Source organism: Pristis pectinata, chromosome 6, assembly GCF_009764475.1.
Source record: "Pristis pectinata isolate sPriPec2 chromosome 6, sPriPec2.1.pri, whole genome shotgun sequence".
NCBI classification, from domain to species: Eukaryota; Metazoa; Chordata; class Chondrichthyes; order Rhinopristiformes; family Pristidae; genus Pristis; species Pristis pectinata.
In genome coordinates this window covers 51,024,519-51,052,469 of record NC_067410.1, presented here as the reverse complement: position 1 = coordinate 51,052,469, position 27,951 = coordinate 51,024,519, and the positions used below count along the sequence as shown (strand labels likewise).

General features: G+C 43.8%; 1 protein-coding gene across 2 annotated transcripts; it reads right to left on the bottom strand.

Moving 5' to 3' along the window:
* Positions 1-45: 45 nt before the first annotated feature.
* gmppb (GDP-mannose pyrophosphorylase B) lies at positions 46-27,951 on the bottom strand. 2 transcript variants are annotated; one of them, XM_052018529.1, is made up of 11 exons: positions 27,812-27,951; positions 26,257-26,341; positions 25,260-25,394; positions 24,268-24,348; positions 23,274-23,322; positions 22,483-22,625; positions 21,463-21,621; positions 6,942-7,020; positions 4,598-4,725; positions 2,101-2,283; positions 46-1,238 (listed from the first exon to the last, which is right to left on the bottom strand). In XM_052018529.1, the coding sequence occupies exons 3-11, from the start codon at positions 25,386-25,388 to the stop codon at positions 1,107-1,109; spliced, it is 1,083 nt and encodes a 360-aa protein (XP_051874489.1). In that variant the 5' UTR covers positions 25,389-25,394; positions 26,257-26,341; positions 27,812-27,951; the 3' UTR covers positions 46-1,106. The 2 variants fall into 2 exon arrangements, with proteins under 2 accessions (XP_051874489.1, XP_051874491.1); XM_052018531.1 differs by lacking the exons at positions 26,257-26,341; positions 27,812-27,951 and having other exon boundaries at positions 756-1,238; positions 25,192-25,323.

Below are 27,951 nucleotides of genomic sequence, written 5' to 3'. Positions count from 1 at the left end.
ATTTAACACATTGAGAGACCACAAAGACTACTGCTGGAGCCTGCATGATTCTTTTAAACTATATTTGCACAAAAATTTATCAGATTTATCACATTAAAATACAACAGGAGGCCCCACTCATTTACAGGCACTTCAATGGCCAATTCCACAACTACTTCAGTTAAACAAACTAAATGATGCTTCTGATAGCAAGTAATTCTCCAATTCCAAATAAAGGGTATAGTATAGAAACTGTGTACAAATTAATAAAAATAATTCACATAAGAAACCCACAAGGAATTAATTTGGAACTCCCACCATTATCATTGGTATTTGTTTCACCACAATGGGTAATTGCTTACATTTCTAAACATTCTAGTCTGTACTGGCACATGCACGTAGAAAAAAAGGTTAACACTACAGGGTACAGAGCAAAGCAGCATCAATCTCACATTACCCAGCACAGTGCAACAGTGTCAGAGCCCGCATTATTCCTAACCCCCATTATAACCATGTAGAATTACAGTTAAAATGCTGAATGTTCAGACCAGTATGATGCAGCCAGAACAACTTAAACTGGGTGTGGCCATGTGTCACCCTTGGTCTCAATTCTATAACATGTGAAGGCTGTACAGTTCAAGATTGTTTTCAAGAACATGCCATTTCATTAAGTGGAACAGATTGGAATCCAATGGATAAATTACCCACACAATGACCAAAGGCCCTGTTTTATGTTAATGAATGGCTAGATACTGTTAGTAAAAGAGGTTGGTGTGTCTTTCCCAGGTAATATTTTAAAAAAACACCCTCTTTCTAGGATACTATTTACTGGATCCAATCTCGTATAAGATTTGCACCCTTCACAGAGCCACCTAAAATAATTAAAAGCTGCAAATACTTCAAGGCAAATCAAATTTTAAGATGAACTTCCCTCACGCACTTGGTAAGAAGACGCAGTTTAAACAACAGCATCTTTGGTGATTTGTCATAGCCTGAATTCAGGTGCTGCAAGGGGAGTTATCGAAGTACCCAACCTTTATTCATTTATTTGATTTGTAGCTCCAATCCGTCCATTGGCAAGTGGCAGAGCTCAGCCCTTCAGCTTGAGCTCAGGAAACAGCCATGACCTACATGATGATCTTGGGCTCGGGCACAGAGTCAGCTATAGACTTGTGAGGTAGGACATTGGCTCCATTCAAGTAAAGTTCATCTTTCACAATCACATCCTCTCCCAGGACCGCAACATTCTCCATCCGCACCTGGAGACAAACAGACACCAGTCAACCCCAACGATGCCAGTGGCAATCTTATACCTCACTATCTGTGTCGGAATAAAGCGACCACCTTAACGGGCACAACAGGGTCGATGCCACAGGTATAAGAATATCAGGAAGAAATGAAGGCATCCCAGTGGACAGGCCAAAAGCTCACTACTCAGCAGCTACAACACTTTCTCATTCAATGTGTAAGTGTATTATGTATAAATGATCAGCACCTCTGCTTTTATCCCCTGCTCCAACTTCCTGATCCAGCAAACTCCAGACCACAAAGCTCCTGTTCGACTGTGTCTAATTAGAATGTTATTGATTGTTGGCAGTGGCTCATCCAGCTGAGGGAATCAGTGCTGCCATTTCCTGGAAGGGGTCCTTAAAAAGTCAGACTTTATTAACGTATAAAAGTGCATGTGTGCATTTGAGGCATCCTTGAGGTGAGTGTCACAGCCCTGAGAAATTAGATCTTCTTCCTTTGTCCAGTTTCACACCTAAAGATGGGCCCAAAATTGAGCGATTTCTCCCCTGTTGTGCAGAGTCCAGGAGCCAAATGATCCTCAGCAGAATGTGGGGAGCTTGTCAACTTAGTTTACTATATCCAGGTACTTCAGCTACCTATTAGTGGACAGCACTAGCCCAGGTGCAACATGTTGGGGACAATGGTAAATGTTGCCCTAAAATACTGGGCAGCAAATGCTGCCCATCAGATCCATTCACACCAGCAAGTACAGGGAGGGAACGGGGGAAACACAAGGATCCTACATCTTCCCTCAGTTGCTCCTCACAAACCTCTCTTCCCCCCCACCCAACCCTCTTTCTCATCACCACAGCCCCACCTCCCCTCACTTACCCACTGACCCACATCAGAGCTCCAGCCAATGATGCAGGACTCCAGCCAGGAATGGGAGCGAATCCGTGAGCCCTTCAGCACCGTGCAGCGCTTTATCCGCACTCCATCCTCAATTACCACTCCCGGGCCGATCGTCACATTGGGACCAATGGAGCATTTCTCTCCAATCTGAGCACTTGGGTCCTAGGAGAGAGAAGAACACATCGATGCCGAGTCTCGGAGCTGCGACAGGTAGTCAAATTCTGCAAACCAAATGCAAGGGCTGAAACACTTAAATGACAGTGAATCACACAGAGGGTCTGGCAGTGGGTTTTCACATCTGACCTGGATGCTATTGTCATATCTATTGGCTGCAAAGGTCTGTGAAATGATTAGTCAGTCCCAACTCAATTCCTACTGTGCTTCACCCTAAAGTCTATACATCGTCCAAGCAGCAATGTCATTCAGAGAGGCCTGAATGGGACTTGAGCGGGATGTGGGAAAATATGGCAGAGTGGGGGGGTCACCCAGAGGGTGGGCACGAGGATGGTGTTTAATGCTGCATCTGGTTGTACTATACGAGCTTGGGGAGTGCTGGTGTTTGAAATAGTTCCCCAATACCAACAACCTTCTCTGCATAATTTCCAGAAGCCCTTTCCTCTGGTCTTTGGACTGTGCAGCAGTCCTGCCTCTATTAGTTACCAACCAATCTAGGGTGATGCACTCACATCGCCACCCCAATCCAGTTATTGCTTAGGATCGAACATTTCAGTAATGAGGAGTGACTGGGTAGGCCGAGTTTGCTTTCCTTGGAGCGGAGAAGGCTGAAGGGGGACCTGACAGAGGTGAACAAAATAATGAGAGGAACAGATGAGGCAGATAGTTTGAAACTTTTCCCTGTGGCAGAGATGTCTAAAACCATATATATCTAAAACTGAAGTCTTGACTGAGGAGAGGAGGTTTGATGGGATCTGAGGAAGAATTTTTCACTCAGAGGCTAGTAGCAGACTGGAATGCACTACCTAAAGAAGATGGTGAAAGCAGGTACTCTCACATTTAAGAAAATCTCTGGATAAGAACTTGAATCACCAAGGCACAATAGGCTATGGGTGAAGTGCTGGTAAAGGTGATTAGTACAGGTGGGTTCTTGAGGATCAGCATAAGCGAGGTGGGCTGAAGGGCCCATTTCTGTAACCTTATGAAATACAACCCCAACAACTTCATTCACCCCAATAGGTCCTTCCCACTGAATGGAGCCATGAAACTCAGATTGTGATTGAAAACCCAACCAGTTGATTGATGTCATTAAGGAAGGGAAACATGTTGCCCTGATCTGCTCCAGTCCGACATTTGCATGTTTGACTCAACAACCCTTAGAAATACCCTGGGCCAGGCTGCATCACATTGGAAAAACTGGTCAGACACTGCCACCTGCTGGGGAAGGAGACAATTAGCCAATACCCAAGAATCTATCCTGTGACTATAAATGTTCACAATACCAGCACCTCAAACGCACACAAATCATACAAAATATGGCAAAACCAATAAGACCCAGGCCGAAACATGATTGCATGAATTTAGACACAGTTATACAGGAAAAGTTAATTAACCAAGCTAAATGAAATTGCAGTGAAGTTCCACAAAAAACAAATAACTTTGGGCTTTCTGGCTAATGACAATTGATCCCTGTGATCACATGCTCACAAAGGAAACCCTTAATTGCTGTAAGTACGTGATCTTGACCTTCAGGCAGCCTGGAACTCGCACTCTGCAGTAACAGTTCTTATTCCCAATTACAAGCTCACAGCAGTGGCTGCTGTTACAGTACAACCAACAGCAAGACTTTTCAAACCAGCTCAATAGTGAATCGGCGTTAACACAGCAGTGGTTCTCCTTCCCCTCCCTAGTTCCCTCTCCTAGTAGCTTTATGCAGGATTGGGCTGGGGAGATCCAGGCCCTCCAGTTAGACTGGGCATTGGTGAAGTTGGTGAAATAATTGGTAATTGGTTATCATCTAATTAGTAATTAGTTTATTATTGTCACATACCGAGATACAGTGATGCATGCCATCCAGACAGCTTATGCCAAACACAAGTACATCAAGGTAGTACAAAAGGAAAAGCAATAACAGAATCCAGAATATAGTGTTACAGTTTCAGACAAAGTGCAGTGCCGATAGGCAAATAAGTGCAAGGGCCACGATGAGGTAGATTAAGAAATCAAGAGTTCATCTTTATCATACAAGAGGTCCATTCAAGGGTCTGATAAGAAGGGGATAGAAGCTGTGGGGTTGTAGGGGCATTGTACAAGGTCCAACATTCTGCCTGATAGATGCATCTGACCCAACCCAAAACATAGCAAAACATGCTGTTGCAAAAAGCCAAGACCACTGACTGCTGCTCTAAAAATTGGGCAGGGAGAAAGGTACAAGTCACAGGCTTCCACAAGATCGGTGTCGCATCACATGAACCAAGAAACAAAGCTGAAGGTGCAAAACCCGTCAGGATATGCAACTTACCACCAGCACATTGCCAACAATACCAGGCCCTTGGTGCAGCCTGTCCGGTGCTTTATGTCGGAGGGACTGCAAATACATGCACATCCCAGTCAGGAAATCTTTGGGCTGCCCAATGTCCATCCAGAATCCTAGACACAAGAAAACATTTGCATCAGTCACCAAGGTCAGAGATTTGGGACCAGAGCTTCAACTGGGATTGGTAGGAACTGCTTGTAGATCGTGGAAATTGCATTTGGATCAGAAGAACCAATCAGAAACTGTAACTATGCCAACTCTCAAGAACTACCTACAATGTCCACTCACCTTCTTCCCTCAAGTCTTTGAAGATCAGACTGTAAGAAGGCAGAAAGGCTGGCAGAATGAGCAGGTGAAGTGATAGATAAAATCTAATACAGAAGTGTGGTAGATGGTAGGTAGAATAAGAAACAACATAGACCAAGTGACACAGATCCAAAGGGTGTGCAGAAACAGAGAGACCTGGGTGTGTGTGTGTTTAAATTCTGAAACTGGCAGGGCAGGAGGAGAGAGGATCCACAGAATGATAAATGGAGACATAGAGTACAGTAGTTCTGCTATAACACGTGTTGGTTATAACAGGATTGATGGATTAGGGAATACTATTTGCATTACATGGGCCACACTGGTTATAGCATGATCGCGATCAGATAAACCCGTTTAAATTTGTGCTTTGAAGGCAACTACAGCCTGTTCTGCTGTATCACAACAGCAGAACTACCTGTACAAATGCATAGAATTGAGGGCAAGTCTGTTTAAAATTCTGGTTAGGCCACAAGTGAGGTACTGCTTCCAGTTCCAGTAGCTTTATAAGGACATAAAGGTCCTCAAGAGGGTGCAGAAAAGATTTACCAGAATTGTTCCAGGGATGAGGGATTTTTTTTAGACTGGAGAAGCTGGAGCTGTTCTCCTTGGAACATAAAGGTGGCTGAGAGAAAATTTCATAGAGATGTAAAAGATCATTACTGGAGCAAAAAGGGAGAGTTGTGGATACTGCTGCTACTAGTTCAGCCAGAGTGCTTGGATTTAAAATCTTGGGCAAAAGATACATAGAGTTGTGAGGAAAAACACTTTCTCTATTATGCATAGTCATCACATTTTGAAATTTACTGGCTATAGCTGATGAGAACAGAATGAATTAGTGTCTTTAAAAAGAAATTAGATGTTCACAAGAGGGAATAACTTGCAGGCCTATGGGAAGAGACAGGAAACGGACAGGCAGGATTATTCTAACAGGATTTAAACGTTCCTGTCAATCTTCTCTGTTCAGCAAACCCCTACATCCTCTCCAAGGGCTTGACAACCTTCCCCATGGTGTCTGGAGCTGCACAAATTTTGATGCAAGTTTGATATCACATCCTTGCATTCAGCTGAATTGAATCCACTAATCCACATCCTTCATTGATTTCTGGATAAGGTCAATCTCAGTCCTGAAAGCTCCAATTAACCAACATCCTCAGCTGTTTTCTGGGAAGAGACTTCCAGATTTACTTTACTCTTTGTGTAAATCCCTTCCCAATTTTACTCCTAAATGCCCTGGCTCTAATAAAGCTTTCTTCTGGATTTCCTCCACTGTAGTAAAGAGTCTCTCCATTTCAGTCTGTTTCCCATGCTACCTTTCCACAGCCAAACCAGAAGCATCACTAGTGTCAAGGGTGCCAAAAATGAGAGCAGGCAGTGTGAGTGAAAGTGACTCCTATGCAGGTTATGAACGAATCAATGGAGGGAAAGTTCATGGAGACCGAGGTGAATTAGGTTTCCATGAAAACCAATGGAAAGACTCTCCCTCAGCAGCATCAACCCTACAGGCAAAACAACCTCAAGACTGACTCCTGGGCAAAGCAGAAACAATGCTAGCTTTAAAAAAAATGGCTGAGTGCAGCAAAGGGGTGAACTCTCCAGCACGCACATCAGGTGATTACATCATTTCTCCAGGGACCTCGAGCTTCCAGAGGGAAGTATTGGACATTGGAACACAAGGCCATTGGTTTAGGTCCGTGGGTCTGAAGTTACCATTTCTCAGGTTCAATCCCTGGCCAATACAATGGGGCATTGGCTAAAGGGCCTGCCCCAAATGTCTTCTCTTCTAGTGTCCTCCAATTAGCAAGTGAGTGCCCAAAAGTGGAGTAGGGCAACCTCCACATGGCCAAACAGGTCACCAACATTCACCACGCAGCTTCAGAGAGATGACGTGTTTGAGTGGTGGGAATAAAAGGAGTTGGATTATCATTTCAACAGCACAAAGTGACCCAACCTGAAGCCCAGAGATTTTGCATTGTGATAAGAATCTGGATACCACATTCCAGACCTGTACTGGGCACATTCTCACCTTGCAGCTCCATGGCATACAGCTGCCCCTCCTGTGCCATGACGGGAAAAATCTCCTTCTCTATTGATGTTGGCCTGAGCTGCAGAAAGACAAACAACATGCAGAGTCAACACCACTGACCTCACCTCACAAGAATCCAGCTGAAAGCTAACAATTTCCCGGATCTGAAGACCTACACTTAGGGTTCCAGTAGATGGTGCACAGACAATGAATGCAAGTGGGTGATCCAGAAAGATTCCCCAGATTCTGGAATGGCCCCAGCACTTTGGGAAAACAACAAATATAACACCCTATTCAAGAAATGAAGGAATGAGGAGAAAACAGAACTGGGGCCAACTGCATTTGCTGGCACTTACTGCAGCAAGTAGAGCTGCTTTCTCATATCTCCAGTGACCCAGATGTGATCCTGACCTCTGGTGCTGTCTGTGTGGAGCTTGTATATTCCATCTGTGACTGTATAGGTTTCCCCCAGGTGCTCTGGATTCCTCCCACATCCCAAACATATGCGAGTTGGTGGGTTAGTGTTCCATTGTTACTTGGCCCTAAAATGCAAGGCAAATGGTGGATCCAGAGGATGGGGGCGTGGTGGTGGGATTTGATGGAAATACAAGGAGAATAGTTTCACAGGGAATATCAGTGGGGGAATGAGATTGTTCTGTTATCTGTCATAGACTCAACAAGCTGAAATGGCCTCCTTCTACATCCTAAAGAAATATAGAATATGGAATTATCAAGTAAGTGATAAAGGACACCTAGCAAAGCATAACTTGGTTAGACAGAGCCAACATAGCTCAATGAAAGGGAAATTGCATTTGCCAAAGAATTTTACATCAAAAAAAATCTCAAAAGGCTAAAGCAGCAGCAGTAAAGGTGGTATATTTAGATTATCAAAGGATTTGTAATAAAGTGTCACGGTAAAAGTTGTTACACGAGAATAGAGCTCACAAGGTTGGGATTAGGTGGAATAGAGGCCCAAGCAACATAGAGAAAATGAGTAGGAATAACTGGGTCATTTCAGATTGGCAGGTGGTAACCAGGCAGCTACTGGATGGATCAGAGCTCCAGCCTCAACATACTTACAATCTGCACTTATGGGACAAACCCTGATGGAGTTGGTGATCTCGATTGGAACCAGTGACTTTCAACAGTTGAATCTTAAATGTCTCAGATTTCTGCATCAGCAGCAGGATAAGTCTGAGACCAACCGAGTGACAGGTGGCGCCACCTCTCTCACCCTGCCCAGTGACCAGACTCCACATGGGGCTCAGCATGCTGGAGAAATCACCACACAGAATGTGAGAACACGTCAAAACACAAGAAATAGAAACGGGAATGGACCATTCAGCCCCAGGTGCCTTCTCTACCATTCAATAAGATCAATGATCTACCTCTGATCCACTTCCCTGCACTAACCACACATCTCCTGATTTCCTTAATATAATCTTCAGCCTCTCGGGTAGAGAATTTCAAAGACTCACTACCTTTTGAACAAATTTGTTACCATCCCTGTCAGGAATGGCAGACTTCTTATTTATTTTCCATCCCTGGTTCCCAACACCGCTGCCTGGGGAAACATCATTTTCTCACCCCCATTAAAAACCTTAGATTTCAACGAGATCACCTCTCATTCTTTTAGACTCTAGAGTGTGTAGGCCTAATCTTCTCCTCATAGGAAATTCCCCCAATCCCAGGAATCCATCCTTTTGTTTGTTGGACCAGGCGTGCATAATAGTCCAGGTCTGGTCTCACTATAGCACTCTATAACTGCGGTAAAAAGCCTTTATTCTTACGCTCACATCCTCTTGCACTGAAGTCAACACACCATTTGCCTTCCTAATTGCTCAGGTCCTGCTCCAGGTCTGACTTGGCACAGGTTCTGAGACCCATCGATTTCAAGTTTTCTTGAGTTAGAAAATTAGAATTTAGATGGGAGGCCAGCAATGTTGTTTTATGGTTCGCTTACTTTAGCTTAATCCTTTCAATTACTTCACTGTCTTCTTATGCATTTCAATTAACTTTATTTTTAATTAACTCTATAGTTTGTACATATGAAAAAGCTTTTTGTTAAATCATTTACTTCAATTTTAAGTTTTTAAATCTCTTTAATGTTCTTACATATTGAAGACATTTAAAAACTAATAAAAGACAGTTGTTAAATATGTCTGAACTTTAAAGACATTTAAAAACTGTCAAAATCCTTGACACCTTTGTCAGACAATAAGGCTTTGCCCCAGTTTTGCCTTCCGTGAAGCAGGGAAGGAACTCCACCCAACATCACCCGAGCTCTAGCCACCACCCAGATCATCCCACCCACCCGAGTGCAGAGACCAGTGAGTTCAGTTTCCCTCTTCCAGCCCAGGTGAGTTCAGGAACCATGGGCAGTAGGCTGATACATTGCAATCTAGCCCAATGATATATATAAGGGGACTGATTGTAACATAGCCAAGTTTCCTGATAAAATACAACTTGGAGGGAAAGCAGACTACAAACAGGCTGAGTCAGAGTTAAAGTGGATGTTCAAAAAGGTGGGGGATCGAGTGTAATGCAGGCTAATGCAAGATTATTCACTTTGGTAGGAGGAATAGCAAAATAGAACTTTTTTTAAATGGATGACAACTATTAAATGTTGGTTTCAGACAAGGTTGAGGAGTCTTCAGATGTGAAACACAGAAAGTTAGTTGTGCAGGTGCAGCATGCAATTAGGAAACCTCGCATAAGCCTTCAATCCAAGAGAACTGGGCAATGAGGAGGAAAGATTTGCCACAGTTGTGTAGGGTTCTCGAGCAGAGGGTAGTTTTGCTCTCTTTACCCGAGGAAAGATGTTTTTGCCTTTCAGGCAGTGCCACTGAAAACTTATTGGAGAGAACTGTCCCCTGAACAAAATTTGAGTAGAATGGTTAGAATTGAGTAGAATGGGTAGAATTGAGTCGAATTTTCTGGAATTTTGAGGTGATTCCTTGAAATAACTAAAATTATAAAAAGTGTCTAAACCAGGGTCATTGTCTTAGGATAAGAAAATCAAACATCAAGATACATCAGAAGTAATTTCTTCACCTAGAATCTCTGAAACTTTGGAATTCTCCATCCCAGAGAATTCCCTGAAAACTTGATCATATACTCAGAACTGAGCTTGATAAGACTTCTGGATTCCAAAATCAAGGGAAGTGTGGACCAGACAAGAGATGGAAGATCAGCCATGATCTTAGTGAATGGTAGAGCAGGCTCAGGATAGCCTGAGGCACACTCCTGTATTATTATGTTCAAGGCCAACTGCAGCCAAGATCAGTTGCTCATATAGGCTGCAGATTAATATGCAAGCCTCCTGATATCTCAGGCCCAAGGTCTCTGTGACCCAACCAAATAGGCCAAACAAGGAAGCCAGGAAACAAGTGTCCTTCTCAACTTCCAAATGACCTCTGTTTTAGTTTATTGTTTTATCTACTAAACCCATTTCCTCTGAACCTCCCTTCATCTTTTCCCACATACAAACTCCCCATTTTCACAGTCAACCATTTAATCATATGACCTCATGTAATCTCATGCCTCTCATCAGCTTAGCCCTAAAAAAGTAGCTATCATTCTCCATTCACAATCTTTTCTTCTTACAACTCCACTAAAAATCAGCGGATGCCCCTAGGATAATCTTACACACTTTCAAAATCTTTACTGTTGAGTTCCCCAATAACAACTTGTTTGCAGCTACCTATGGACGTGCTGTGTGGAAGGGCCTGTTTCTGTGCTGTACAACTCAGTGACATCCCCACCTTCAGGACTGGCGCTCTGGTCCCTCACCTGACCTGTTTCCTCAGACTGACTGTCTATATTCCCTTAGCTCCAAGGGATGCAGATGCCTGTGGTTTAACCCTTCAAGGCCAGATGTGGTTGGACCATAAAGCTCCCTGGGCCCTGCTCCCATCTGCCAAGACAGCACATCATTCCAGACAATCCTCTGCTCCCCCCCACCCCTCCCCTAGCCCAGCAGGTCAAACTTGCTCAAAGGCCTCCCTCTGCCCTAAACTTTGCACTCATGTTTCTTTCATTTCCCTTCTCACCACCTGCTCACTCCGAGTTTTCAGAGACCGACCTCCTATTCCCACTGAACTGCTGACATTTCCTTTCAACCTCCTTTCCTAATTCTTGGTTAGCTGATGGTGATGGATCCCTCTCCTAGGGTGCAGTCCCCTAAATCTGCAGTCATCACACCTCTCCTCAAGAGCAACAAAGAGTCGTTGACCTGAAACGTTGGCTCTTTTTCTTCCCACAGATACGATCTGATCTGTTGAGTATTTACGGTATTATCTGTTTTTATTTTAGATTTCCAGCATCTGCGGTTTTACTGATTTTCAACGAAGTCCTGATTCCACTCTCCTTGCAAGGTCCTGATCCATCTTCATCCTCCCATTTCTTTCCATAAACATGCCATCACCTCTAAAAATCCACTTTCGCAGGCCCATGTCCAAACGCCTCCAATCAGATTTCTTTGAGTTACAAGGAGAGATGGATAGACTAGGACATTTTTCCCCTTCAGTGAAGGAGATTGAGGAGTGACCTTAAAAGTTTTAGAAAATCATGAGGAGGACCTAGGAGTACAAGTACATGGTTCCCTGAAATTAGCGTCACAGGTAGACAGAGTGGTGAAGGTGGCTTTTGGCATGCTAGCCTTGATCAATCAGAGCTCTGAGTACAGAAGTTGGGATGTTATGTTGCAGTTGTACAAGACATTGGTGAAACCACATTTGGAATATTATGTTCACTTTTGGTCACCATGCTATAGGAAAGGTGCCATTAAGCTGGAAAAAGTGCAGAGGAGATTTACGAGGATGTTGCCAGGACTTGAAGGACTGAGTTCTTGAGAGAGGTTGAGCAGCACTGGAACTTTTTTCATTGGAGCATAGAAGAATAAGGGGTGATCTTATAGAAGTGTATAAAATCATGAGGGGCATAGATAGGGTCAATGCATGTCATTTTCCCAGGGTTGGGAAATCAAGAACTAGAGGGCATAGATTTAAAGGGAGAAGGGAGAGATTTAATAGGAACTTGGGTAGCAAGTTTTTCACCCAGAGGTCGGTCAGTATATGGAATGAGTTGCCAGAGGAAGTGGTTGAGGCAGGTACTTTAACAACATTTAGTAAGTACTTGGACAGGTACATGGAAAGGAAAGGTTTAGAGGGATATGGGCCAAACGTGGGCAAATGGGACTAGCTTAGATGGGAATCTTGGTCAGTATGGACCAGTTGGGCTGAAGGGCCCTTTTCCGTGCTCTATGACTCTATGATGATCTACGAGGGGCATAGATAAAGTGGATGATCACAGTCTTTTTCCCCCCAGGGTAAGGGAGTCCAAAACTAGAGGGCATAGGCTTAAGGTGAGAGGGGAAAGATTTAAAAGGAACTTGAGGGGCAACTTTTTCCACACCGGGTTGGTGAGTATATGGAACAAGCTACTAAAGGAAGTAGTAGAGGCAAGTTCAATTATGACATTTAAAAGACATTTGGACAGGTTCAGGGATAGGAAAAGTTTAGAGGGCTATGGTCAAATGCAGGAAAATGGGTCTTGCTCAGTTGGGGAACTTGGTTGGCACGGATGAGTTGGGACAAAAGGCCTGCTTCCATGCTATATTACTCTATGACTCTATCACAGTACTGAAATGGCTCACTTCAGAGTCACAAAAAAAAAATGGTTGACCATTCTCCTCCAATTCCTTGCCTGTGGTGGGACCAAACTCACCTGATTCAATTCTTACCAATCCAGAAAACCTGTTGCATTGGTTTCTATCCACACTTTCCCAGTCACATTGGGTGTCCCCCAGGGATCTATATGGATCCCTTGGTTCTAATCTCCATGACTGCACTTTGTCAATGGCATCAAAAAGACACCATCAGTTAGCAGACAACAGACTCCAGATGCTTGAATCTGGAACAAAAACAGAACGCTTGAAGAACTCAGCATCTGTGGAGGTAAAAGGTATAAATCGATGTTTTGGGCCATGACTTTGCATTAGGGCTGAGAGGGAAGAGGAAAGATTTCCACTATGTAGCAGTATGAGGGGTGCAGGGATGGGATAGAGACTGGTAGGCGATAGGTGGAAACAGATGGGGAGAGGATGATGGGAAGATGGAACCAAGTGGGGGGAAAGGGAATGGGAGAGGTGAATGAAGGAAGAACAAGACCAGGTGGATGGATGAATGTGTGTGGGAGGAGAACACTTGGGTGTGGGTTATTTGAAAATGGAAAATTCAATCATTGGTTTGCAATCCACCCAAGCAGAATACAAGTTGCTGTTCTTCCAATTTGCATTTGGTCTCTCCCTAGCAAAGGAGAAGGCTGAAGGCAGATGGGTTGGTATGGGAGTGGGAAGGAGTGTTGAAATGACATGCAACTGGAAGCCTACCTATTACCTACCAACTTCTGTCTCAACCCATCCCCCATCTGCTTCCATCTGCCCGTCATCCCCTCCCCATCTGGTTCCACCTATCACCTACCAGCCTCCATCCCACCACCACTTCGTACTGCTTTTTACTGGCAATCTTTCCACTTCCCTCTCAGTCCTGATGCACTAACTTACACCTTTTTTTGCTTCCGCAGATGCTGCTTAACCCACTGAGTTCTTCCAGTGTGCTCTTTTTTCTACCATCAGTTTGCATATGTATGCCGAAGACACCAACTCTACCTCACCAGTAACTCAACCTTGATCTGTCCACTGTCTGAGTTATCATACTGGTTTTCCAACTCTCAATACTGAATGGGCAGAAAATTCCTCCAGGTAAATATTGGGAAGACCAAAGCTCTCACTTGAACAGATTCCCTGACCATCAAATGGCTATCCAGCTTCTTGGCAACAGAGACTGATAAGACAACAGCCAACACTGGTGTTATATCCAACCTCAGGTTAAGATTGGAACCATACAATACACCATACTGAAACCACTATTACCACTTCCTTAATATTGCCTTTTGTTACCTCTAGACTTAATGATTCCAATGCACTCATAATGACCTTAACAAATCTGTCATCCAAAACTCTGTTATCTGTGTCTTACCCACACAAAGTCTTGTTCATTGATCATCTTCATGCTCATTCATACCATGGCTACTGGTTAAGCAATTTAAAAAATTCTCATTCATGTTTTCAAACCTGTCTATGATCTTTCTAATCTTATTCACTCTAATGATACACCAAATGTCAACACTTCTCCATTTCTGTCCTATTGCATCTCCCCAATTTTCCATCACTGAATATATGACCAGCTATTGAGACCTCAGTTCTGAAACTCACATCCATAGAGTCATAGAGCAAAGCAGCATGAAAACAGGCCCTTTGGCCCAACTCATTCATGTTAACTATGTTGCCCAGTGAGCTAGACCCATCTGCCCACGTTTGTCCCATAGCCCTCTAAACCTGTTATCCATGTACTTATCTTGATGACTTTTAAACGTTATTAATATGGTTGCTTCAACCACTATTTCTGGCAACTCATTCCAAATACACACTACCCTTTGCGTGAAGCTGCCGCCTCTGATGTCCATTTTAAAATCTCTCGCCTCTGATCTTAAACCTATGCCCTCTTGTTTTTAGCACCCCTTCCCTGGGAAAAAGACTACGTGCTTTCACCATGTCCATGCCCCTCATGATCTTATGTACCTCCATCAGATCACCCCTCAATCTCCTACGTTCCAGGCAATGAAGTCCTAGTCTACGCAACACCTCTTTATAATTCAGGCCCCCAAGTCCAGGCAACATCCTGGTAAATCTTTACTATACTCCTTCTAGTTCTATGACAGGGTGACCAAAACTGTACACAATGCTCCAAGTGCGTCCTCGCCATCTTATATAACTGCAACATAACTTCCCGGCTCCTATAGTCAAAGCCACAAATGATGAAGGCCAGTGTGCCAAACACCTTCTTCACCATCCTATCTACCAGAAACGCCACTTTGCGAACTATGCACTTGCACTCCTAGGTCCCTGTTCCATAACATTCCCCAGGGCCCTACCGTTCACTGTACAAGTCCTTCTCTGGTTTGATCTCCCAAAATGCAATACCTCACGTTTATCTGGATTGAAAGCCATTTGCCAGTCCTCAGCCCATACATTTAGCTGATCAAGATCCCCCTGTAATTTTTCATAACCTTCTGCACTATCTACAACACCAGCTATTTTAATATCATCCGCAAACTTACGAACCATGCCTCGTACATTTACATCCAACTTGTTTATATAAATTACAAACAACACTTCCCAGCACCAAGCCCTGTAGCACACCACTACACACAGACCTCCAGTCCAAGAAACAACCCTCAGCCATCACCCTCTGCTTCCTATCATTATGAATTATGAATCCAATCAGCTATATGCGATATAACCTACCAGACTAGCCTGCCCTGAGGGACCTTGTCAAAGGCCTTGCTAAAGTCCACATACTGCCCTACCATCATCGACCCTTTTGGTTACCTCCTTGAAGAAGGACAAGAGATTTGTCAGACATAACTTTCCACGCACAAAGCCATGCTGACTGTCCAAAATCTTCCTGAATGTTGGGTAATAGAACGGGACAAGTGACTGAGGTGACAGTGGGGGAGTACTTTGGGACCAAAGGCCTCAGTTCTATTAGTTTTACAATAGTTATGGAAAGGGACAGAACTGGTCCACAGGTTCAAGTTCTAAATTGGGGCAAGTCAAATTTTGACAGTATGAGACAGGAGCTTGCAAAGGTTGATTGGAGTAGGTTGCTTGTGGGCAAAGGGACCTCTGGAAAGTGGGAGACTTCTTAAGATGTGAGATGGTGAGAGCTCAAGGCTTGTTTGTTCCTGTTTGAGTGCAGAGCAAGGCTGGTAGGAGTAGGGAACCCTGGATGACAAGGGATATTGAGTCCCTGGCCAGGAAAAAGGAGGCATGGGTCAGGTACAGGCAGCTGGGATCAAGCAAATCCCAAGAGGAGTATAGAGAATGCAGGAGTGTACTCAAGAAGGAAATCAGGAGGGCAAAAAAAGGGGCATGAGATAGCTTTGGAGGAGAAGATTAAGGAGAATCCAAAGAGATTTTATAAGTACATTAAGGGAAAAAAAGTAACTAGAGAGAGAGAATAGAACCAAAGTGGACATCTCTGTGTGGAGCCACAGGAAATGGGCAAAGTCCTTAATAAATATTTCTCCTCTGTTTTTACTGTGGGGAAAGACATGAAGACTTCGGCACTAGGGAAACTTAATGGGGTGTTCTTGGGGACAGTCCAGATTATAGTAGAGGCCACACCTTTTGAAGGTAGACAAATCTCCAGGGCCTGACCAGGTATATCCAAGAACACTGTGGGAGGCTATTGAAGAAATTGAAGGAGCCCTGGCTGAGATATTTGCATCGCCATTAGCCATGGGTGAGGTACCGGTAGACTGGAGGGTAGCGAATGTTGTGCCTTTACTTAAGAAGTGCTGCAAAGAAAAACCTGGGAACTACAGACCAGCAAGTCTAACATCTGTGGTAGGTAAGTTACTGGAGAGGATTCTGAGGGATTAGATATAGATGCATCTGGAAAGACAGGGGTTGATTAGGGATAGTCAGTATGGCTTTGTGCGTGGAAGATCATGTCTTACAAACTTGATTGAGTTTTTTGATGATGTTACTAAGAAAGTCAATGGGGACAGCGCAATAGATGTGATTTATATGGACTCCAGTAAGGCCTTTGATAAGGTTCACATGGTAGGCTGCTCTGGAAGGTTAGATCGCATGGAATCCAGGGAGATCTGGCTAATTGGATACACAACTGGCTCGATGGTAGGAAGCAGAGGGTGATGGCAGAAAGTTGTTTCTCAGACTGGAGGCCCATGACTAGTGGTGTGCATCAGGGGTTGGTGCTGGGTCCATTGTTGTTTGTCATTTATAAACGATTTAGATAAGAAGGTACAAGGTATGGTTAGTAAGTCTACAGATGACACAAAAATTGGTGGTATAGTAGACAATGAAGGTGATTATCAAAAATACAGGGGATCTTGATCAGCTGAGTAAGTGGGCCGAGGAATGGCAAATGGAGTTTAATTCAGATAAATGCAAGGTGTTTCATTTTAGAAAGTCAAATCAAGCAAGGACTTTCATAGTGAATGGTAGGGCCTGGGATGTGTTGTCAAAGAGAAGGGGCCTTGGAGTTCAAGTACATGGTTCCCTGAAAGTACAGTAACAGGGTGATGAAGGTAGCTTTTGGCACACTGGCCTTCATCAGTCAGGGCAATGAGTATAAAATTTGGGAGGCATGTGCATTTGTACAGGACACTGGTGAGGCCATGCTTGGAGTATTGTATTTAGTTTTGGTCATCCTGCTTTATGAAGCATGTTATTAAACTGGAAAGAGTGTAGAAAAGATTTACAAGAATGTTGCCAGAACTTGAGGGATTGAGTTATAAGGAGAGGTTGGACAGGCTAGGACTTTATTCGTTGGAGCGTACGAGACAGAGAGAGATGATCTTATTAGAGGTGTATAACATCATGAGGGGGATAGATAGGATGAATGCACTCAGTCTTTTTCCCAGGGTTGTGGAAATCAAGAATTAAACGGCATAGGTTTAAGGTGTGAGGGGAAAGATTTAATAGGAACGAGGGGCAACTTTTTTTTCTAAATCAAAGGGTTGTATGTACAGTGGCATGCAAAGGTTTGGGCACCCCTGGTCAAAATTTCTGTTACTGTGAATAGTTAAGCGAGTAAAAGATGACCTGATTTCCAAAAGGCATAAAGTTAAAGATGACATATTTCTTTAATATTTTAAGCAAGATTACTTTTTTTATTTCCATCTTTTACAGTTTCAAAATAACAGAAAAGGAAAAGAGGCTGAAGCAAAAGTTTGGGCACCCTGCATGGTCAGTACTTAGTAACACCCCCTTTGGCAAGTATCACAGCCTGTAAATGCTTTCTGTAGCCAGCTAAGAGTCTTTCAATTCTTGTTTGGGGGATTTTCACCCATTCTTTCTTGCAAAAGGCTTCTAGTTCTGTGAGATTCTTGGGCCATCTTGCATACACTGCTCTTCTGAGGTCTATCCACAGATTTTCGATGATGTATAGGTCAGAGGGCCATGGCAAAACCTTCAGCTGTGCCTCTTGAGATAGTCCATTGTGCATTTGGAGGTGTGTTTAGCATCATTATCCTGTTGTAGAAGCCATCCTCTTTTCATCTTCAGCTTTTTTTTTTGTTACAGACGGTGTGATGTTTGCTTCCAGAATTGACCCCACTCCTGGTATCAGGATTTTAGGGTGGCACGGTAGTGTAGCGGTTAGCGCAACGCTATTACAGCGCCAGCGATCAGGGTTCGATTCCTGTCGCTGTCTGTAAAGAGTTTGTACGTTCTCCCATGTCTGCGTGGGTTTCCTCCGGGTGCTCCGGTTTCCTCCCACATTTCAAAGACATATGGGTAGGTTAATATGGGGGTTTAAAATGGGCGGTGTGGACTCGTTGGGCCAGAAGGGCCTGTTACCACGCTGTAAATAAAATTTTAAAAAAAGAATTTGCTGGTATTTAATTGAATTCATTCTTCCCTCTACCAGTGAAATGTTCCCCGTGCCACTGGCTGCAACACAAGCCCAAAGCATGATCGATCCACCCCCATGCTTACCAGTTCTTCTCATGAAATTCTGCACCCTTTTCTCTCCAAACTTTCCTGCATCCTCACCACAAAATACAGCATCAGAAGTTCACAAAGGAACATCTAAACAAGCCTGATGCATTCTGGAAACAAGTCCTGTGGACTGATGAAGTTAAAATAGGACTTCGTGGCCGCAATGACCAAAGGTATGTTTGGAGAAAAAAGGGTGCAGAATTTCATGAAAAGAACACCTCTCCAACTGTTAAGCACAGGGGTGGATTGATCATGCTTTGGGCTTGTGTTGTAGCCAGTGGCACGGGGAACATTTCACTGGTAGAGGGAAGAATATATTCAATTAAATACCAGCAAATTCTGGAAGCAAACATCACACCGTCTGTAAAACAAAAGCTGAAGATGAAAAGAGGATGGCTTCTACAACAGGATAACAATCCTAAACACACCTCATAATCCACAATGGACTACCTCAAGGGGCACAAGCTGAAGGTTTTGCCATGGCCCTCACAGTCCCCTGACCTAAACATCATCAAAAATCTGTGGATAGACCTCAGAAGAGCAGTGCATGCAAGATGGCCCAAGAATCTCAGAACTAGAAGGCTTTTGCAAGGAAGAATGGGTGAAAATCCCCCAAACAAGAATTGAAAGACTCTTAGCTGGCTACAGAAAGTGTTTACAAGCTCTGATATTTGCCAAAGGGGGTGTTACTAAGTACTGACCATGCAGGGTGCCCAAACTTTTGCTTCATGCCCTTTTCCTTTTCTGTTATTCTGAAACTGTAAAAGATGGAAATAAAAAAAGTAATCTTGCTTAAAATATTAAAGAAATGTGTCATCTTTAACTTTATGCCTTTTGGAAATCAGGTCATCTTTTACTCACTTAGCTATTCACAGTAACAGAAATTTTGACCAAGGGTGCCCAAACTTTTGCATGCCACTGTATGTGGAATGAGCTACTAGCTGTTGAGGCAGGTACAATGATAACTTTTAAAAGACAGTTGGATAGGTACATGGATAAGAAAGGTTTAGAAGGTTATGGGCCAAATGCTGGCAAATGGTACTAGTTTAGATGGGGCATCTTGGTCAGCATGGACCAGTTGGGCTGAAGGGCCCATTTCCATGCTGTATGACTCTCTGACTCTCACATCCAAAGATCTCACATCCACAACTCCCTAGTGTAGAGAATTCCAGCGATTCACCACCCTCTGCAAGAAGAAATTCCTATATACCCCAGTTTTAAATGACTGCCCCCAATCCTGTAACTATGTCCTCTCTTTCGAGGCTCTCCCACTTGTGGATCTTTATGTTTCAGTAAGATCATCCTTACTCTTCTAAACTCCAAAGAATACAGACCTGTTTTATCCGTATGTGACAGTACAACCCTCTCAACCCAGAAACTAGCGTAGTGAATGAATCACTTTTGGACAGCCTTCAATGCGAGTACATACTGGGTCTTAAATTGGTACTCCAGGTGTGGCTTCAGTAACATCCTGTACAATTGTAACAATCTTTCCTATTTCCAAACTCCAACCCCCTTGCAATACGGGCTAATATGCCACTCACCTTCCTAACCACTTACTGCACCTGCCTGCTAACTTTGTGCGATTCATACACTCGAACACCTTGATCCCTCCGCACTCCATTCACTTGTAGTCTCTCTGCAATTAGATAATAGTCCACTTTAGATTCCTCTTACTGAAATGCATGACCTCACACTTACCCACACTGAACTCCATTTGCCACGTAATTAACCACTCACTCAACCTATCTACATCCTGTTGCATAGTCCAAATATCCTCATTGCAACATGTCTTTTGAACATGCTGTTTTCACTTGACAGCTATTTGTCCATGAGAACAGATGCCAGTTTTAAGGTTGCAGCTTATAATCACAGCAGGCCACATGCCTCAATGTGTCCACACCAGCTCCCAGAAACTTTCATTCTCCTGCAGCCATGCAAATTATTCTTCAAGAGCCTAGAAAAATTCCCTTTTGAAATGCCGGATTGATTCTGCACCCATCATTCTTACAGGCTGCAAATTCCACATTATTATCACACTCCAAAAACATTTATCCTCACAGCCCCTTGTATCCTTTAACCATTTTAAATCTATAACCCCTGATCCTTGAACTATCTACAAAGGGAAACAGATTCCATATAGTTACACTGTCTAAACCCATCATGATCTTGTACATCTCCATCAAATTTCCTTTCAATCTCCTTTATCCCAAGGAACACAATCCCAGCATTTCCAATCTGACTTTGGAGCTCAAATCCATCATCTCTGGTACTGGTACATCACTCCACACCTACAACCAGACAGCAGGCAAACTTTTCATGCAGAGTGTTAAATGTTAATCAATGCAATGTCGAACCATGCCCATCTGCCCATTGCTGGGTTTTCTGGTAAAACACCAAATACAGGCTTGAACAGAAGCAATGTCGAGCAGCAACTAAACCAAAGCATTGTAGGCTCCATTGCTCTTTGGATCTGAGATTTTCCTTCTCACTAGGACAGCTTTCAGACTGGAAATATAATACAACAGCTTCCTGTAAACACAAGTCTAATCATTTAGCACCAAATACCCATGCAGAAACAGGCTGGTGGGATAATGTTCTGGTGATGTTCGCAGTTGACAGAGTATAGTGAACTGCCATATCTAATCCTTGCTGTACCTCCCCTGGGCATCTTGACAGGACAGAATAGTGGAAGTCTTACTCCACCTTCCATTATGACAACATCTGTCTTGATGTGATTTGAAGTCTGTTCATCAGCACTAAAAGTTTCTTATGATGCACAAGAGTTTGCCAGATGTCCTGGTTGTCTGGTAATAGGACCTAAATTCCATCACCTTCAACATAAAGGTGACTTTGTACACAAAGCACTGTGGGCTCCATTGCCCTTTGGACCAGAGATTTTCCTTCTTCTTGTAAAGACAATCATACCTGTATCCTGTTCAAGACTGAGGGGCTGAAGATGTACATTCCTGCATTGATCTTGTTTGACACAAACACCTGAGGCTTCTCCACGAATCGGTGTATCCGCCCAATCTCTGCTTCATATATGACCACCCCATATTTGGAAGGTTCCTCCACTTTAGTAACCTGTCAAATAAAGGGGCAGATGACACAGTCATTGAAAGATACCAAGGACAGGAAGAACCTTTAAAAGACAATTTTGCCTCTCAGTCTCCATCAGCTCATTTGTTGCAACTGCAAGAAGGCAGCTCACACTGCTCCATTCAGAACTGGAACTATTGGCAGGGAGAACCCAGAGTGTCACTCAAGATGCTAGTTGAGGAAAGCCTGCGACCTTGTATCACAAACACACATACTTAACTTAAGGCAGTAACCTGCTGCTATATCTCTAAATTCAAAACCACATTGAGGAGGTACATTCCTCAATGGGTATTACAGCAATCACTATACCAGGAGACAAAGGCTTTTGGTTTTATTCATTTTTGGGATCTGGGCATCATTGTCAAGACAACATTTATTGCCCATCCCTTCAGAAGCCCCTTCTTTAACCACCACAGTCCTCCCAGTGAAGGTGCTCCCAAGGTGCTGTTTGGGGAGGGAGTTCCAGACCCAGCACTAACATAAGACCAGCACTCTATTTCCAAGTCAGGATGGTCTGTGACTTTGCGGGAGAACTACAGGTGGTGGTGCTCCCAGGCACCCACTGCCCTTATCTTTCTTACTGGTAGAGGTCACTGGTCTTGGAGGTCTGCCACAGTGATCCATGTCAGAAGGTGAGTCACTTACTACAGCATACCCAGCCTCTGGCCATTTCTTGCAGTATTTATGTGACTGGTCTAGTTTACAGTCAGGGGTGATCCCAGCATGTTGACAGTGAGTGACTCTAAGACAATTCAACTCTACCTTCTTGGAGATAGTCATTCCTCTCCTGTGATACAAATTTGATTTACTACTTACTGACCCAGTGTTAATGGACATTGTACTTACCACTATGGTACCTTCCTTCCCGTGATGCTTGTGAAAGCGGGCCATCTCCTGGAAGGGAAAGTCGCAGATGACATCACTATTTAGGACAAAGAAAGGCTCTGAGCTATCAGCGAATAGCTCACGGGCCAGAGCAAGGGGTCCAGCTGCAAACACAAGAATCGGAGAGTGAGAAAGGGTGAATCAGAATGGCACCATGTTACTACCAGCTAGAGAACAGTCAATAACTCGGCCTCTAATTCAATCCTCTTCCAAAATTTATCTGAACCCTCCATTCACTCCTCTCGCCACAGACAGGCCAACATCAAATACAGTGAACCTGCCACTCTATAAAACAGGTTTCCAATTGGAACTTAGAAATAAAAGACTGGCTGCTTTTTGTTGAAGAAGAAACTTATCAAAGGAGGAAAGGAGTTAAGTTAAACATCTGTCGTCATATAACTGAAGCACAAATTAAGTTTGAGAGTCTGAATGGCCTACCCCTGTTCCTATAGCTAATCATGTGCAACTTAAACAGCCTTCAATGGGTGCATCGTATCTCTTACTGAAAGGTATCACTGAACAGAATGGAACATTATTGAAATTTCAAAAAAAACTTTTATTTCCTGTAACAATTGGCAAAATGAAAAACTAAGGATTACAAAGAAATTTAATTCTAGAAGAGAAACAGTTAATTATTTGATCTGATTCAATTATATTAAAATGTCCCTCTAAATTCTATCAGGATTACAGTGCCATAGGACAAATAAAAGGACCATGAGATGCTGCCACTGAAATGTAGAGAGATTTCTTACCCGTTCCCAGGGGCTCCTTTTCATGAGACAACGAGATACGAATACCCAGCTAAAGGAAGTAATGAAGTACACAGTTACTTCACCTTTTCTCTTGCAAGACCCTTCTGTGGTAGCTTGTTAGTGGCTTTTGGTTTAGGTGGCCATTCAACCTATACAGAGCTAGACGGAGAGGGTGGGTTGGATGGAATTTAGCGATCTGGCCTGATCAGGTGCTCATCCAACCTGCAACTCTATAGTAGCCAGAGGTGGAAGGCACTTGAGCCCATAATGCAAACCAGCACCTCCTGTGCAATACTGGGAGCATGCTGCACTGTTCGAATTACCCTCCTTCAGATCAGATGTTAAACAGAGTTCTCATTTGTGCTTTCAGCTGGACATGAGAGAATTTAAGGCACTTCTTGCAGAGAACTCCAGCCAACATTTGATCCCTTTAACAGCATTACAAATAGATTGCCAGAAAATATCACAATGTTGTTTGTGGAATACGGCCAACTGCAACTAACTGATGCTTTTCCTATGTTACAGCATGACCATCCTTCAAAGATACTTCATACTGGGGTTGTAAGAAGCAATTTATGATTGCAAGTTCATGAATTCTCTCTCACACACAGATACAAAAACAAACACACAAATAAACACACAGAAAACCTTCACTGCTTTGTGACTCATTGGAAACACAGCTCCCTTATTGATTTTAGTTGTGGAATGATTTCATACTTTTCACTGGGGCTATTTCTTACATGGTTCTTGGTCATTCTCCTGAATGCAAACATTTCCTATCCACTTCATCTGAAACAATGCATTAGGGTTAGGCTGAAGAACCAATCAAATACATTTGAAAGCAAAATTGATACACTTGTCCTGCATAAAGTTAGGGTGCATCACATATTTTTAGGAGTGAAAAAGGATTTCAATTCAAGCATTCCTTCTGCCTATCACAACGACAGGAACTTTTAATGTACTGGAAGCATTCTTGTTCATTTTCATGGCTTACCCTCTGTTCCTGTTCCTTCATTTCCTTCTCCAGCATCTCAGACATGTAGCTAACAGCAAGAATCACATGTGATACCCCCGCCTATTCAAAACAGACCACATGGTTATGCTCAGGAAAGAATTGTAAAAAACATTCTTCTCACAGTTTGCATTTTTTGGCTGAACACAGGTCATCCCCAGGTTACGACAGGGTTCCGTTCCTGTGAATTGTTTCATAACCTGGGACAATCCTCAAGTTGGAAATGCAGCCGTGAACCAAGTTCCCAGGCAATCAGAAGATGCCGCAGCAGCTGGAAAATCCACCCGAACACTCGTTTGTGTGTACAGGCTGTACGTAAGTTAGGCACTCGTAACCTGGGGAGGACCTGCACCAAACTCCCGATAAACACATGCACCTATTATTGCAACAAATATCAAACAGTTACTACCTACATTTCTTCTGGCGTAACATTAAATAAGCTAATGGGGACACAAGTATTACACCATTTTAAAAAAAAACTGTACAATTAGATAAGCTTCTCTTCAGGTTTGCTGGATACAGTATATATAACACAAAGGCAAAAATCATGCTGACCAAGTGTGAAATCATGTTGACCACAGATGTGTTCCTCCTAAGTAGGAACAACTTGAACTGTTGTCTTGTCAACCCAAAGTTACTAATCACTGTAACCAGTCCCTGTAGTATTGGTGTTAACAAATTTGAAATGGGAATGTCCAATACTTTATTGTATTGGCATATCTGTAATATTCCATGATACATGTTAGCACCCATATAAGGGAAATAGTTCGTATAGTGCTGAAAGCGTGCAAGTTTACGCAAGAAATAAGAGGTAATGATGAAAGATAATTAGGGAACAATCCCCCAATAGACAACCAACCACTGTTAGACTATCACAACATTTCCGTAGGATGCTTAAATTCATGCCTTGGTAATAATGCGCACTGTTCTCTCACATTCCGATCTCCATCCTGCCACTGAGATGCTGAGTGTACCTTTACTAAAGCCTCCACTTGATGCAGAAGAATAGGCTTGTTACAAAAATCCACCAACGGTTTTGGAACACTAAGCGTCAGCGGCCGTAACCGCGTACCATAGCCTCCGACCAAAATCAATGCTTTCATCTTCACCTGTAAAACAAATTGGAAATCCGACCTCTCACTCAGTATTTCAGAGGTGAAAACTGCTGTGGCAACAGGGCTTTAAAAATGCTGTAATATACTCGCAACAACAGGAACGTGACCATCCATATACCAAGTGACGCCCCACAAAGACATGTCTGGGAATACACATCTTCAACCCCTTCCCACTAAACTGTTGATCACCCAATTTCCCTTTGTGGCCCTCACGTTAATGGTTCTTCCCTGTTATTATTCTTTCCACTTCAATCTTTCAATTATCATTATCGCTTCACAAAACAAATATACAGCAAACCCTACCTCCCATCCTTACAATCTAGTGTCCCATTCTCCCATCCTGTATTCTCTCATTGTACATATTGCTTCCATGTCTTCATATGTGTGAACTCTTTGTTGAGGTTTCTACTATTATCACAGTACCTAACAGCTATTATTGAACTTCTAGTAGAGCAGCTGCCTCACAGCATCAGAGACCCGGGTTCAATCCTGACCTTTGGTGTTGCCAGTGTGGAGCTTGAACATTCTCTTTGTGATCACAAGGGTTTCCTTCAGATCCTACATCCCAAAGGTATTGGTCACTGCAAATTGCTCCTAGTGTGTAGGCAAGTGATAGAGTCTGGGGGGGAGTTCATAGAACGCAAGGAGAATGTAGGATTAGCAAAAATGGGTGGTTGATCATCAGTGTGGACTCGATGAGGCAAAGCCCTGCCTCCGTGCTGTGTCAGATTACGTTCTAGAGGACTCTGTTCTTAGCACCTCCTATTTTATGCTCCCCCTTGATGAAAACATCAGAAAGTATATCACAAAGTAACCACTGTTATAATAAGAGAACTAATTAGAGTCAAAGACTAACCTGATTTTATTAACTGGCAAAAGAACCACAGCAGTTTAGTGGAGATTTTTTTAATTCAGCGAGTTGTGATCTGGAAATGTACTGCCTGAAAAGATAATAGAAGATGATTTAATAATCTAGCAAGAATATTGAAAAAAGAATTGAAAGGCAACAACCTGCAGGAAATCCACAACCAAATCTCACAAAAGTGACTACAATAGGGCAAGTAGGCTGCTCTTATTGTAAGATTCTCTGATCAAGGTTCCATCTGTATGTTATACTCATCCATTGTCAGACTGCTTGTCCAGCTTTGAGTAATGGATGAGCAATAATTTCCACCAAATAAACACTGGGGAGACCATATTGTCATCAACAACTCCCACTTCACGTCTCCATCATTCTCCCTGACCCACAAAGACTGTTCACATTGTTGGTGTTATATTATGTGGTTCAAAGGGGAAGGTGCAACCAAGTTTACCCCAATGAGCTCATCTACTAATCAAACCATCATCCAAACCCAACTTTTCCAACATACTCCTGATCCGGCACCCACTTTCTATCTCCATAAACTTGACCTCATCTACAAAACTCACTTAGCCAGATCCTAATTTATACCAAACCCCAACCACCCAGACTCTCACTGACCTGTGCTGTCCAACAGTAACTCAACATTACGCCTGATGTCAGTGTTCAAATTCGGCTATGGTTAGACAGTCCCTACATCTGTAACCTACTCCACCACTACACTCTCAGGTATCTGTCAGCCCTCAGCCTTCTCCACTGTCAGGGTGAGGCCAGAACCTAGTAATCTGCCTGGGTAGTCTGCAACCCAAAGGTGTGAACATTGAATTTTCCAACTTCAGGTAACACATACTCCCTGTGCTCCTTTCTCCCTCCTTCAGTGAACCCCTTACCAATCAAGAACCTATCAACCTCTGCCTCAAATACACCCAATGACTTTGCCACCACAGCCCTCTGTGGCAATGAATTCCACAGATTCACCTCCTTCTGGTTGAAGAACTTCCTCCTCAAATTCCAGCATCAGCAGCCTCTAGAGTCTCCACTAATCACCTTCCAGCCTCTGTCTCTACCTGCACCCTTCCCCTCACCCGGCTCCAACTGTCCATTATCCCCCTCCTCACCTGGTTCCACCTATCTCCTCCCAGTTCCTGCCTCGCCCCTCCTCCTCACTTCTTAAAATTTGCTATGACCCCTCGACACTCTCAGTCCTGATGCAGGATCTCGACCCAAGACGTCACCCATTTATTCCACCCCCACAGATGCTGCCTGACCCGCTGGGTTCCTCCAGCGGTTTGTTTTTGGCTCCAGTTCCCAGCACCTGCAGTCTCCTGCCTCCAGTTCCCTGCGCTCCTCCAGTCCCGGCCTCCTGATCGCCAGCCCCACCTATTGCCACGATCCTGGTGGTGACGCATTCGCCTTCCAGCTGCACCAGCCTGTGGCTCAGGGCCTGGCGGCCAAGCACGGAGCAGCGGCCGGGGCTGCACCGCGCCAGGCAGCGGTCAGTGCGTCTCCGGGCCGGACTGGGCCACCCCCCGATCGCGCCCTCCACACTCACCCGCAGAGAATGGAAGCGCCGCGCTCGGCTGTGCCGCACCGCCGACCCACGGACACGGAACGCAGCCACTCCCTCGCCCTCGCTGCCGCTGCCGGCCCGCGGCCTCCCAAACACACCAGACGTGGCACTGCCGCTGCCGC